Source organism: Carettochelys insculpta, chromosome 5, assembly GCF_033958435.1.
Source record: "Carettochelys insculpta isolate YL-2023 chromosome 5, ASM3395843v1, whole genome shotgun sequence".
NCBI classification, from domain to species: Eukaryota; Metazoa; Chordata; order Testudines; family Carettochelyidae; genus Carettochelys; species Carettochelys insculpta.
The window spans coordinates 38,923,642-38,936,412 of NC_134141.1; the positions used below are offsets into that span (position 1 = coordinate 38,923,642).

At 45.1% G+C, this 12,771-nt stretch overlaps 1 protein-coding gene across 1 annotated transcript in view; it reads left to right on the top strand.

Moving 5' to 3' along the window:
- The window catches only part of LVRN (laeverin), a 61,899-nt gene extending 53,374 nt beyond the window's left edge, over nucleotides 1-8,525 (top strand). The window contains exon 20 of the mRNA XM_074994116.1: nucleotides 7,749-8,525. Coding sequence (XP_074850217.1) covers nucleotides 7,749-7,895 — 147 coding nt within the window. The 3' untranslated portion in view covers nucleotides 7,896-8,525. The remainder of the gene's footprint in view (nucleotides 1-7,748) is intronic.
- Nucleotides 8,526-12,771: the final 4,246 nt, after the last annotated feature.

Here is a 12,771-nt window from a genome sequence, read left to right on the forward strand (position 1 = left end):
TAAGACACAGAGAACCAAAAACAGTAAGCAAGGAGGACAAATCAGAAAAAGATAATCAAGGTGAGCAAATCAGAGAGTGGAGGGGTGGGGGGGAAGATCAAGAATTAGATTGAGTTAATTATGCAGACGAGCCCCTATAGTGACTCAGAAAGTTCCCATCACGATTTAAACCATGTGTTAATGTTCCAAATTTGAATATAAATGTCAGTTTGTCCACTTCCCTTTCTACAAAGGAGCGATAATGTCTTTTCAGTAACACACATACCTTGAGGTCATTGACAGAATGCCCCATTCCATTAAAAGGTTGACTAACTGGTTTGTGGATCTGGAGTGTTTTGATGTCTGTTTTGTGCCCGTTGACCCTTTGTCTAAGGGAGTTAGAAGTCTGTCCAATATACAAAGCATCTGGGCACTGTTGGCACATGATGGCATATATGATGTTAGTAGAGGAGCATGAGAAAGTGCCCGTGATTCTGTGAGTAACCTGGTTAGGTCCAGTGATGGTATTTCCAGAGAAGATATATGGACAAAGCTGGCAGCGGGCTTTGTTGCAGGGAAAGGTTCCAGGACTGGTGTTCCTGGGGTATAGACTGTGGCTGTTAGTAAGGATCCTCATGAGGTTGGGAGGTTGTCTGTAGGAGAGAACAGGCATGTCACCCAGGGCCTTCTGGAGTGTAGCATCCTGATTAAGAATAGGTTGTAGGTCTTTAATAATTCGTTGCAGTGGTCTGAGTTGGGGGCTGTAAGTGATGACCAGTGGTGTTCTGTTCTTGGCTTTTTTGGGCTGATGTTGGAGTAGCTGGTTTCTGGGTATGCGTCTGGGCCTGTCGATTTGTTTTTTTACTTCTCCTGGTGGGTAATTCAGGTTTATGAATATTTGGTAAAGTTCTTGTAGTTTTTGGTCTCTGTCAGTTGGATCAGAGCAAATGCGATTATACCTGAGAGCTTGACTGTAAACAATGGATCTAGTCACGTGTGCAGGATGGAAACTAGAAGGGTGTAGATAAGTATAGCGATCAGTAGGTTTTCGGTACTAATCACGCCATCCTTGATTAGTACTGTAGTGTCCAGGAAATGTATCTCTTGCATATTGTAATCGAGGCATAAGTAGATGGTGGGGTGTAGATTGTTAAAGCCTCTGTGGAATTCTTCTAGAGCCTCTGTACCATGGGTCCAAATCATAAAGATGTCATCAATGTATCTTAAGTAGAGGAGTGGTAATAGGGGACGAGAGCTGAGGAATCGTTGTTCCAGGTCAGCCATAAATATATTAGCATATTGTGGGGCCATGCGGGTGCCCATAGCAGTTCCACTAATCTGGAGGTATAAATTGTCCCCAAAACGGAAATGATTGTGTGTGAGAACAAAGTAACAGAGGTCAGACACCAGATTGGCTGTGGTGGCATCAGGGATGGTGTTCCTGATTGATTGTAATCCGTCCTTATGTGGAATATTAGTGTACAGAGCCTCTACATCCATTGTGGCAAGGATGGCGTTATCAGGAACTTTTCCAATGTTTTGTAATTTCCTCAGGAAGTCGGTGGTGTCTCGGATATAGCTGGGAGCGTTGGTGGCATAGGGTTTGAGGAGGGAGTCCACATAACTGGATAGTCCGGTGGTAAGGGTGCCAATACCTGAAATGATAGGGCGTCCAGGGTTTCCAGGTTTGTGGGTTTTGGGAAGTAAATAGAATAATCCAGGCTGCGGCTCAGATGGTGTGTCTGAGTTAATGAGGTCCCGAGTAGCAGCAGGGAGTTCCTTCAGTAGTTGTTGTAATTTCCTTTGGAATTCCAAAGTGGATAACGCCATCCTTGCCACAATGGATGTAGAGGCTCTGTACACTAATATTCCACATAAAGACTGATTACAAGCAATCAGGAACACCATCCCTGATGCCACCACAGCCAATCTGATGTCTGACCTCTGTTACTTTGTTCTCACACACAATCATTTCCGTTTTGGGGACAATTTATACCTCCAGATTAGTGGAACTGCTATGGGCACCCGCATGGCCCCACAATATGCTAATATATTTATGGCTGACCTGGAACAACGATTCCTCAGCTCTCGTCCCCTATTACCACTCCTCTACTTAAGATACATTGATGACATCTTTATGATTTGGACCCATGGTACAGAGGCTCTAGAAGAATTCGACAGAGGCTTTAACAATCTACACCCCACCATCAACTTATGCCTCGATTACAACATGCAAGAGATACATTTCCTGGACACTACAGTACTAATCAAGGATGGACTGATTAGTACCGAAAACCTACTGATCGCTATACTTACCTACACCCTTCTAGTTTCCATCCTGCACACGTGACTAGATCCATTGTTTACAGTCAAGCTCTCAGGTATAATCGCATTTGCTCTGATCCAACTGACAGAGACCAAAAACTACAAGAACTTTACCAAATATTCATAAACCTGAATTACCCACCAGGAGAAGTAAAAAAACAAATCAACAGGCCCAGACGCATACCCAGAAACCAGCTACTCCAACATCAGCCCAAAAAAGCCAAGAACAGAACACCACTGGTCATCACTTACAGCCCCCAACTCAGACCACTGCAACGAATTATTAAAGACCTACAACCTATTCTTAATCAGGATGCTACACTCCAGAAGGCCCTGGGTGACATGCCTGTTCTCTCCTACAGACAACCTCCCAACCTCATGAGGATCCTTACTAACAGCCACAGTCTATACCCCAGGAACACCAGTCCTGGAACCTTTCCCTGCAACAAAGCCCGCTGCCAGCTTTGTCCATATATCTTCTCTGGAAATACCATCACTGGACCTAACCAGGTTACTCACAGAATCACGGGCACTTTCTCATGCTCCTCTACTAACATCATATATGCCATCATGTGCCAACAGTGCCCAGATGCTTTGTATATTGGACAGACTTCTAACTCCCTTAGACAAAGGGTCAACGGGCACAAAACAGACATCAAAACACTCCAGATCCACAAACCAGTTAGTCAACCTTTTAATGGAATGGGGCATTCTGTCAATGACCTCAAGGTATGTGTGTTACTGAAAAGACATTATCGCTCCTTTGTAGAAAGGGAAGTGGACAAACTGACATTTATATTCAAATTTGGAACATTAACACATGGTTTAAATCGTGATGGGAACTTTCTGAGTCACTATAGGGGCTCGTCTGCATAATTAACTCAATCTAATTCTTGATCTTCCCCCCCACCCCTCCACTCTCTGATTTGCTCACCTTGATTATCTTTTTCTGATTTGTCCTCCTTGCTTACTGTTTTTGGTTCTCTGTGTCTTAAATATTGAGTCTGTTCTGGTCTGGCTATGGTCTGAAGAAGTGGGTCTGTCCCACGAAAGCTCACCTAATAAACTATGTTGCTAGTCTTTAAAGTGCTACTTGACTGCTTTTTGTTTTCCTAAGGATGGGGTATGAGCTCGTCCTCCGATCTCCTGTACCAAGGCACACTCTCCCTTTACCTCTTCACCCCATTTCACCCTCCCTGCACCCAGCCCTTCCTGCTGCCCTGTTCCCAGCTCCACATTCTTACTTAGTGAGGCACCATCCTCATCAGGAGGCAAGCAGTACTGGAAGCACTCATCCCCATCCTCCTCCTTCCTATCAGCTTCTCAAGGAAGCACCGAACGCTCAAATCTAATCCTTCAGCTTTCCTGCGAGCTAGGGGTGCTCAGTGCCCAGGGGGCGTCAGAAGGGCCAAGCAGATGTATTGGGTCAGAGAACCATTGAAATTTGGCCTGGAACCCCTTCAGTCCTGACTGAGTGTAGGGGCAATAGGCCAAAATGTCCAGCTCCAGTCAGGGGCAATAGAGGGTCTGGGTCCCATGACCCTCCTCTCTCCATTGCCTCCCTGCAGAGAGATCAGTGTTTTTTAAAAGTTACACATCTGTCTGCATGCCCAAGAAATAAACTTTCAAGAGTGCACCCAGGGTTTTACCCCCAGACAGGTGAATGTTTGTGCAAATAGTAGTTAGTCACTACTGCCTGTGAGTGAGCGTTTTGGCAATTTCTACAAATAGCCATGACCCATGGGAGGTGTGTGCAGAGCCATCCCACATCCCTATGTTGGTTTCCTTGCCCAACCCATCCCTCCATCTTCCTGGCTCTCAGTCCCAGTCGCCATGTCCAACCAGTCCCACCTTCCCCTCTCCAGCTGCATTTCCAGTCTCGGCACTTAGTCTCCCTTTCCACCCTTGGCTCCTGATCCCAGCCTCCCAGTCAGCTAGTCTGAGCCTCTCCTCTTCTCTCTCCTTTAGTTTCCTGGCAATCCAAACAGACCTACCCTGTCTTTCATTTCCCTGGCCCCAATCTCCTTGTCTTGCTGCTTCTCCCGTCTCCATCTCCCAGTCCCAGCCTTCCCTCTGGCTCCCCACTCTAATTGCCTGACCAATCACAGTGTCCTTTCCTTGTCTTCTGTCTTTGCCTCTCCCAGCTCCTTGCCCCAGTCTCTTTGTCCAACCACTTCCAGTCCTCCCACCAGTTCCACTCTCAGTTTCTTTCAGCATTCCAGTACCAGACACCTGGGCCCAGGCTGCTTCTTTTCTTCTGGCTTTTGTCCCCGTGCATTTGAAATAAATGGCTTCTTGGAAAGGCTCCATACTCTCAGTTCTGGTGTCTGACCATACAGGGAAAGATTGGCTTGGCCTCTGTAGCTCATTATCTCTGTGGGTAAGAGCTGAGAGAGGCTTGAGCAGACTCAGTGAGGGTTCACTCTTCGGAGAGTGAACTGCTATAGTCAAAGACGTGTATACTGAGCATATACCAGCTGTGTCCCCACTTCCCTCAAAGGTTGAGTTGATTTTCTTGGGGACAGGAAAAGGCATATCCCTCACACAAAGACACCTCTGCCAAATTTCAAGTCCCTGCTCAAGAGCAAGAAGGTGCAAGAGCCGTTCAGAGGAAAAGTTGCTAGATTTTTTTAGCAGAGGCAACAGGTATTTTTCCACTAGCCTCTTTCCTGGAAAAAGCTAAACAGACTTAGAACATGGAAGACTTCAGTCTAAACTGCTGAAGTTTTGCCAAGCTGTAAGCAACTGAAAACAGGAACTGCAACCTTTTTTAACGGGCATCACTATCAATCTCCCTGGAATGTGTACATAATATGATTTAACTATTGACGTTTAAGGCTGCAGTTAGCTTTGCAGTTAAAAACAAGAGTTTAAATCTTTTGCAAACAGAACACTAGTGGCTGCTGATGTTTTTAACAATGTATTGTGTAGAGCTGCTCTGTGCAGGCTGAGTTGACGTGACAGTTAAAATGTCAGCTGCCTAATCTAGGATCGCATTGGCAGTGTTACTGCCATAAGGGTGGCAAAATGTTCTGGGAAAAAGGCCTAAAGTGGACAAACCATTGAAATATGGCCTTACCACTCTTCAGTCCTGAAGACTAGGGTAGGGATGGCTGCAGGCCCAAATTTTCAACTCCAGTTAAGGGACAAAGGGCAGCCTGGGTCCCTCCTCTCTGTATTGCCTCACTTCACAGAGATCAGTATATTTTCCAGAAATGTACACATAAATTTATTTAAGAAATTAGTAGCTCAAATAAATTAAAAGTGACTTCGTCTTACATTCATGGCTTCAGGCTAATGCTTTTCCAGATCTTTCTAGCCTATAAATGCCTTTTTTTCACAACATTTCTACCACTTTTTTGGTAGATGTCCATAGATCTTTTAGATAGGCTAGTTTATTTTTTTACATTGTTAATTGCAGCTGTTTCTAGTTTTGGGAAGAGTTTTCATCAAAAGTTGACATTTAAAATTTTATACATTTGGATAGATCTCCTCTCTCTGGCCCTTCTATCTGGACATTGGCGGTGTGGTATTAAAGGGGTCCCATATGTCTACACTGTAGCTGGGACCATGCCTAATGTAGAACTAGCTACAAATAGCAGTGTGGATGTTAAGTATCGGAGGGGTAGCCGTGTTAGTCTGGATCTGTAACAGCAACGAAGGGTCCTGTGGCACCTTATAGACTAACAGAAAAGTTTTGAGCATGAGCTTTCGTGAGCACAGACTCACTTCATCAGATGCTGGTCATGGAAATCTGCAGGGCCAGGTATAAATAAGCCAGAGCAAGGCTGGGGAGTGGAGACAAGAGCCCCCCATCGGAGCTCAGACCCAGGACTCCATGCTGCAACATCCACACTGCTATGGTTAGAGTGCTAGCTCACAGAGAGCTAGCTTAAGTCTGGCAAGTACATACTAGTAGCTTGCTCCCACATGCAGTGTAGACATACCCTCAAAGTTCTGGTCCCAGGGGGGTGGGGAAAGAGATTCCTCCAAGGGCAAACACTGTGAAGACTTCTGGAAAGCTGTTTCTAAGGATTCCCTCACAACCCATGGTGTAAAGGGCATGTTGGCATGTTGAGGTGAAAGGGAGAGCACAGACTGCAACAAGAAGGAGTTTGGGAGCAGTGTATGAACCAAAGGGCAGCCCCCAAAGGTTACCACAGCTTAAGCTATGTCTTCCCTGCCACAAACCTGGGGTGGAGGAGATTATAGTAGCTTGAATAATGTTCTTTAGCTATCCCCTTCTAAAATCCTTGTGGATACAAGGCACTAAATTTTTTGCCATGAGGCGCTAGGCAAGGTCAAAACTATACTCCTGCATCTGATGGAATTTGCCTGATTTCCCAAGTAGGAAGCCTGCAGCGCCCTGTCTGTACCATGATTTTACAGCTGGATACCTAACATATATTTAGTTATCTTGTGGTACAACACCACCCCTTTTGGTAGGCCTGTAAGTTATGCTGGGTGCCTTGCCAGTCCTCAGACTTACCCAAGGTTGGGTGAGAATGAAAGTGCTTTAAAGTCACTTGCACAGAATCTCACCCCAAAACTCTGCTGTCTCTAAATATAGGTGTGAACTATTTTGAAAGAGATAAACAGGTGTCAGGCCAGTGAAGCATCAAATCTCTGCAGAGTTCCTGCTTCCATCTTTAAGGGGCTCAGTTTTCAGCAGTGTTGGGCATTCCCACTCTAAAAATCATGCCCTTTAAAGTATCACAATATGTGCTCTCAAAATCACTTGTTACATGAGAACGTTTAGGCCACAGTATAAGAGCGTTGCAAAGTAAGCACCTTCCTAAGCTAAAGTGTAAGGTCAAATTTCAGCTCCACTGATGTCAGACAGAACTCCCATTGATTTTAGTGAGACCAGAATTGCACCCTAAATGTAAATGTAAACTCTAAGACTGTGTCTACACTAGCCCAAAACTTCGAAATGACCATGCAAATGGCCATTTCAAAGATTACTAATGAAGCACTGAAATACACATTAGCATGCGGGCGGCCGCGGCACTTCGAAATTGCTGCGGCTCACCACCACACGGCTCATCCAGATGGGGGTCCTTTTTGAAAGGACCCCACCAACTTCGAAATCCCCTTATTCCTATTCCCCTTATTCCTATCAGGGATAGGGGGATTTCAAAGTTCCTGGGGTCCTTTTGAAAAGGACCCCCTTCTGGATGAGCCGCGCAGTGGTGAGCCACGGCAATTTCGAAGTGCCATGGCCGCCCGCATACTAATGAGGCACTGAATATATATTTCAGCACTTCATTAGTAATCTTTGAAATGGCAATTTGCATGGCCATTTTGAAGTTTTGGGCTAGTGCAGACATAGCCTAATTGTAACAGATAAGCTCTTTTCTGAACAGTTCCAAGACGTATAGAAAGTGCAGTAGATTTTTTCACTGAAAATACTTTGTAGACTAACTTTGTTTTTTTTTTTTTAGTTGCAGCTTTTTTACAATACTACACTGGATGAGGATCAAAGGATTCCTAGCACTGAAGCATTGCAGTTTGCAAAGCTTGCAAATAAAGAAAGGCGAAAATTCGTAGCCAGATTTAGTGGCTGGTTACAAAAAAATATGGATGACTGACTTCTGAAATCTGTTTTTTGCATATATATAATAGAATATGGCTTGCTAGCATTTTTATGCAATTTTAAGATTCAATAAAGAAATGAAGCATTTGATTTATATTGTAAACCAAAGATTCTAACCACAAAGCCAGGGTGACCTGATGCACAACGGAAGGATAAAATTCTACAGGAAAGATACAAGAAATCTATTTGCATATTTCATCGATCTTATTTTCATATCAGATGTTGCTTGAGAGACTTATTTTTTTAAAAAAGGCAAGAAAAAGCTACAGAAACATTTTAAAATATGTCGGCACTTTGGAGGAATCATCCCTATGGTTAAAACACAGGACGGAGAGTTAGAAAGCTTGGGTTTTATTCTCTTTTCTGTTGCTGGCTTGTGGTGTGACCTTAGGCAGGTCATTAAATGACACAGAGTCTCAGTTTTTGTATTTGTGAAACGGGAATGGGGAGTAATACTTAAGAGCACGGTTATGGAACTGTAATTCATTAATGTTTGTGAGATGTTTTTAGATACTCAGTGGGAAGACATAGGATTCCACTGCTTATTGCATATTGGGCTTGTCTACACTAGCTCCCTACTGCGAAGGGAGCATGGTAAGTAGGGTGTCGGGAGATTATTAATGACGTGCTGCGCTGCACATGCAGCACATCATTAAGCTAATTCTCCCCTGTGGCAGCTCCGAAGTGTTAAACTTCGAAGTGCTGGCTCGCGTGTAGCCACGGCTCACCCACCGGTACTTCGAAGTGCCTGGGCAACTTCAAAGTCCCTTTACTCCTCAAGTAAAAGTAAAGTAAAGGGACTTCGAAGTTGCCCAGGCACTTCAAAGTACTGGTGTGTGAGCCGCGGCTACGTGCGAGCTGGCACTTCGAAGTTTAACACTTGGGAGTTGCCGTGGGGGAGAATTACCTTAACGATGTGCTGCATATGCAGCTCAGCACTTCATTAATAATCTCCCGACACCCTACTTACATGCTCCCTTCAAAGTAGGGATCTAGTCTACACAAGCCCATTGAGATCTTTTCTAGCTACACGAAATTTCATTGAATAATGTGTCGAGGTTTTGCTTTTTTTCCTGCTTATTATTAGGCATAATGGAAATCACTGACAGCCAAATAAAACTGAGTCCATTAATATTAAAGCAAGTTTATTAGCTTTGGCTAACTTTTATTAGTTCATGGAGCTAGGAAATATGAACTCCTCAGACCATGCAGTTTGTTTATTTGCAAAATAAACAAATCATGAGAAACAAAGTTGCTTCATTTCCCCAGTAATCAGAAAATGTAATATTATGTTAGCCCAGAGAAACCCACTGAGGAAGCAACAGGCAACGCTATAAAGGAAATAAAGAACCCAAACCAGAGCAATAGTCAGGGTCTCTAAATCAGAGTTTTCAAAGTGGAAAATTCTTTGTTGAGTTCTCACTGCACATACAAGGAGCGTTTAACCCCAACTAAGGCTATGTCAAAACTTGGAGCTGGGGGATTGATTCCCAGCCTGAAGAGACATACTCACTCTACTACTAACAGAGAGTAAGCCGTGCTAGTCTAAACACTATCAAAACAAAAAGCAGTCAAGTAGCACTTTAAAGACTAGCAAAATAGTTTATTAGGTGAGCTTTCGTGGGACAGACCCACTTCTTCAGACCATAGCCAGACCAGAACAGACTCAATATTTAAGACACAGAGAACCAAAAACAGTAAGCAAGGAGGACAAATCAGAAAAAGATAATCAAGGTGAGCAAATCAGAGAGTGGAGGGGTGGGGGGGAAGGTCAAGAATTAGACTGAGCCATGTATGCAGACGAGCCCCTATAGTGACTCAGAAAGTTCCCATCACGATTTAAACCATGTGTTAATGTTCTGAATTTGAATATAAATGTCAGTTCATCCACTTCTCTTTCTAAAACAGAGCGATAACGTCTCTTCAGTAACACACTTACCTTGAGGTCATTGACAGAATGCCCCATTCCATTAAAATGTTGACTAACTGGTTTGTGGATCTGGAGTGTTTTGATGTCTGTTTTGTGCCCGTTGACCCTTTGTCTAAGGGAGTTAGAAGTCTGTCCAATATACAAAGCATCTGGGCACTGTTGGTGCATGATGGCATATATGATGTTAGTAGAGGAGCATGAGAAAGTGCCCGTGATTCTGTGAGTAACCTGGTTAGGTCCAGTGATGGTATTTCCAGAGAAGATATGTGGACAAAGCTGGCAGCGGGCTTTGTTGCAGGGAAAGGTTCCAGGACTGGTGTTCCTGGGGTATAGACTGTGGCTGTTAGTAAGGATCCTCATGAGGTTGGGAGGTTGTCTGTAGGAGAGAACAGGCATGTCACCCAGGGCCTTCTGGAGTGTAGCATCCTGATTAAGAATAGGTTGTAGGTCTTTAATAATTCGTTGCAGTGGTCTGAGTTGGGGGCTGTAGGTGATGACCGGTGGTGTTCTGTTCTTGGCTTTTTTGGGCTGATGTTGGAGTAGCTGGTTTCTGGGTATACGTCTGGCCCTGTCGATTTGTTTTTTTACTTCTCCTGGTGGGTAATTCAGGTTTATGAATATTTGGTAAAGTTCTTGTAGTTTTTGGTCTCTGTCAGTTGGATCAGAGCAAATGCGATTATACCTAAGAACTTTACTGTAAACAATGGACCTAGTCACGTGTGCAGGATGGAAACTAGAAGGGTGTAGATAAGTATAGCGATCAGTAGGTTTTCGGTACAGTGTGGTACTGATCAGGCCATCCTTGATTAGTACTGTAGTGTCCAGGAAATGTATCTCTTACATGTTGTGATCGAGGCATAAGTTGATGGTGGGGTGTAGATTGTTAAAGTCTCTGTGGAATTCTTCTAGAGCCTCTGTACCATGGGTCCAAATCATAAAGATGTCATCAATGTATCTTAAGTAGAGGAGTAGTAATAGGGGACGAGAGCTGAGGAATCATCGTTACTACTGATCCACATCATGAGCTAAAAATAATGTGTAGTTAGGGCAGCAAAAAAGGCTAGCCGTCCTGAGTACTTGCTTATGATATTGGATGGATATGTACCCAGGGTGAGTAGCCCTCATGTGACTGTGGCTACGTTCTATTTTTAGCACTCTGGCTTGATCAGAACTAGTGCTGGAGTGTCTGCTGGAACTGGGAATCACACCCCCAGTTCAAAAGGTGGTCATACCTTTAATCTCCTTCCCACATCTCCTGTGGTGCAAAGTGTAATTAAAACTGCCTTTGGCCAGTAACGGGGGATTCTATCAGCATGGAGCGAGATGGGGGCATATCTGCAGATGTAGCCAGCTCTACGCTAGGCATACACCGGGTTTCCACAGCACCCATTCCAGGAGAGGGAGGGATTGTAGGGCAGGGAGCAATTTGTTCCACTGATCCTGAATAGCAAACAACTTATAGCTGCTTTAGATGGTGCAGGGAATGATTTGGCTTCCAGCAGCCTTCAGGACTGGTGTGAAGTGGAAGGGTAATGTAATGACTACCTGTACTGCACAATCTAACTGCAGGATTTATGTACCAAACTTTCAGCACCCAATATATCCAAACCATTGTCTTTCCCAGCTATTTGTAACAATTCTTCCCTTTTCTTGTTTACAGAAATGTCAGGTTTTTATTGAATAAAATATTTAATTAAAATCACCCATGTGTAAATATTTGCAGAAACAAATGTAAATCTATTGCATATATATCAGAGTGCGTCTGTCTGTGCTATGTTTGCTCAAGAACTCCTCCCAAGCTGTAAGAGCTACAACCACAAAATTTGGGGGGCAGCTTCCTCTTACTTTAACTTTAAACCAAGGTCAGAGTTTGGTTGTGCCTGGAAAGTGGGAAATTCCAGAAATCCTGGGATTTCCCAGAACACAGAAAGGGGGGAGCACTGGCCGGAGGGACAACATGCTTCAGACTCGCCACTGGGGGCAGCAAGCGCAGGGAGCAGCAATACTGCAGAGGGACCACGGGGGGCAGCCACAGCAGGAGAGGAGTGGCCATGTGAAGACGGGGCTCTCGATCCTGTCTTCCTATAAATGGGTAAGTGCCCCCGCCCTGTGCCCCACAGGAGGAGCCCTGCTGCTCCCCTGCAACTCCCCCCACCAACTAGTTCCCCCCGACAGGCCGGGGCCGAGAAACCCAGCCCAGCTCTGTCCTGTCCCCCACCCCAGCTCAGACTGGGGCTGGAGAAAGTGCAGTGCTGTGGCCTGGCCCCAGTTTACCCTGCTTTTCCCCTGTCCCTGGAGCTCAGGCTGGGACTGGGCCCAGCACCACAGCCCAGTCCCAGTCCCAGTCCCCACAATCCCCCCACCAATGTCAGGGCTGTTGTGTCTCCCCCAGTTCACCCCAGGGTCAGCCCTCTGCAAGGAAAGGCAAGGGGACTGGGACTCACAGCCACACCCTTCCCCACCCACCAAAGGCTTGCAGTGGGGGCTGGGATCTGCAGCCTGACCTGGCTCCCGAACCCAGGGACAGGCAGAGGGGGCTGGGAGTCACAGCCCAAACTGCACCACCCCAGGACAGGCGGTGGGGGGTGGGAGCTGTGACCCAAACTGGCTCTTCTCTCTGAGGACAGGCCGGGAGTGGGTTGGGACTTGCAGCCTGAGCTGATACCTCAAACCAGGAACAGTTGGGGAGCGGAACCGGAAGCAGAAAAAACCCCTTCAGTTAGGGACCCAGGTACATCTTCTAGTAAGAAGATATTTAAAGATAACCATTGATTAATTGTGTGTTTCTTTAATAACATAGTTTTATGTCTTTACAGTTACACTATAGTGGTTGATTTTCTTAGGGTTTATACCATATTATATATCTCTTTTCAAGGCTGAGACTAAACAGCAGGAAGAAGACTCAGAATTATCTGGTGCCTAATCTTGACAGCCACCTAAG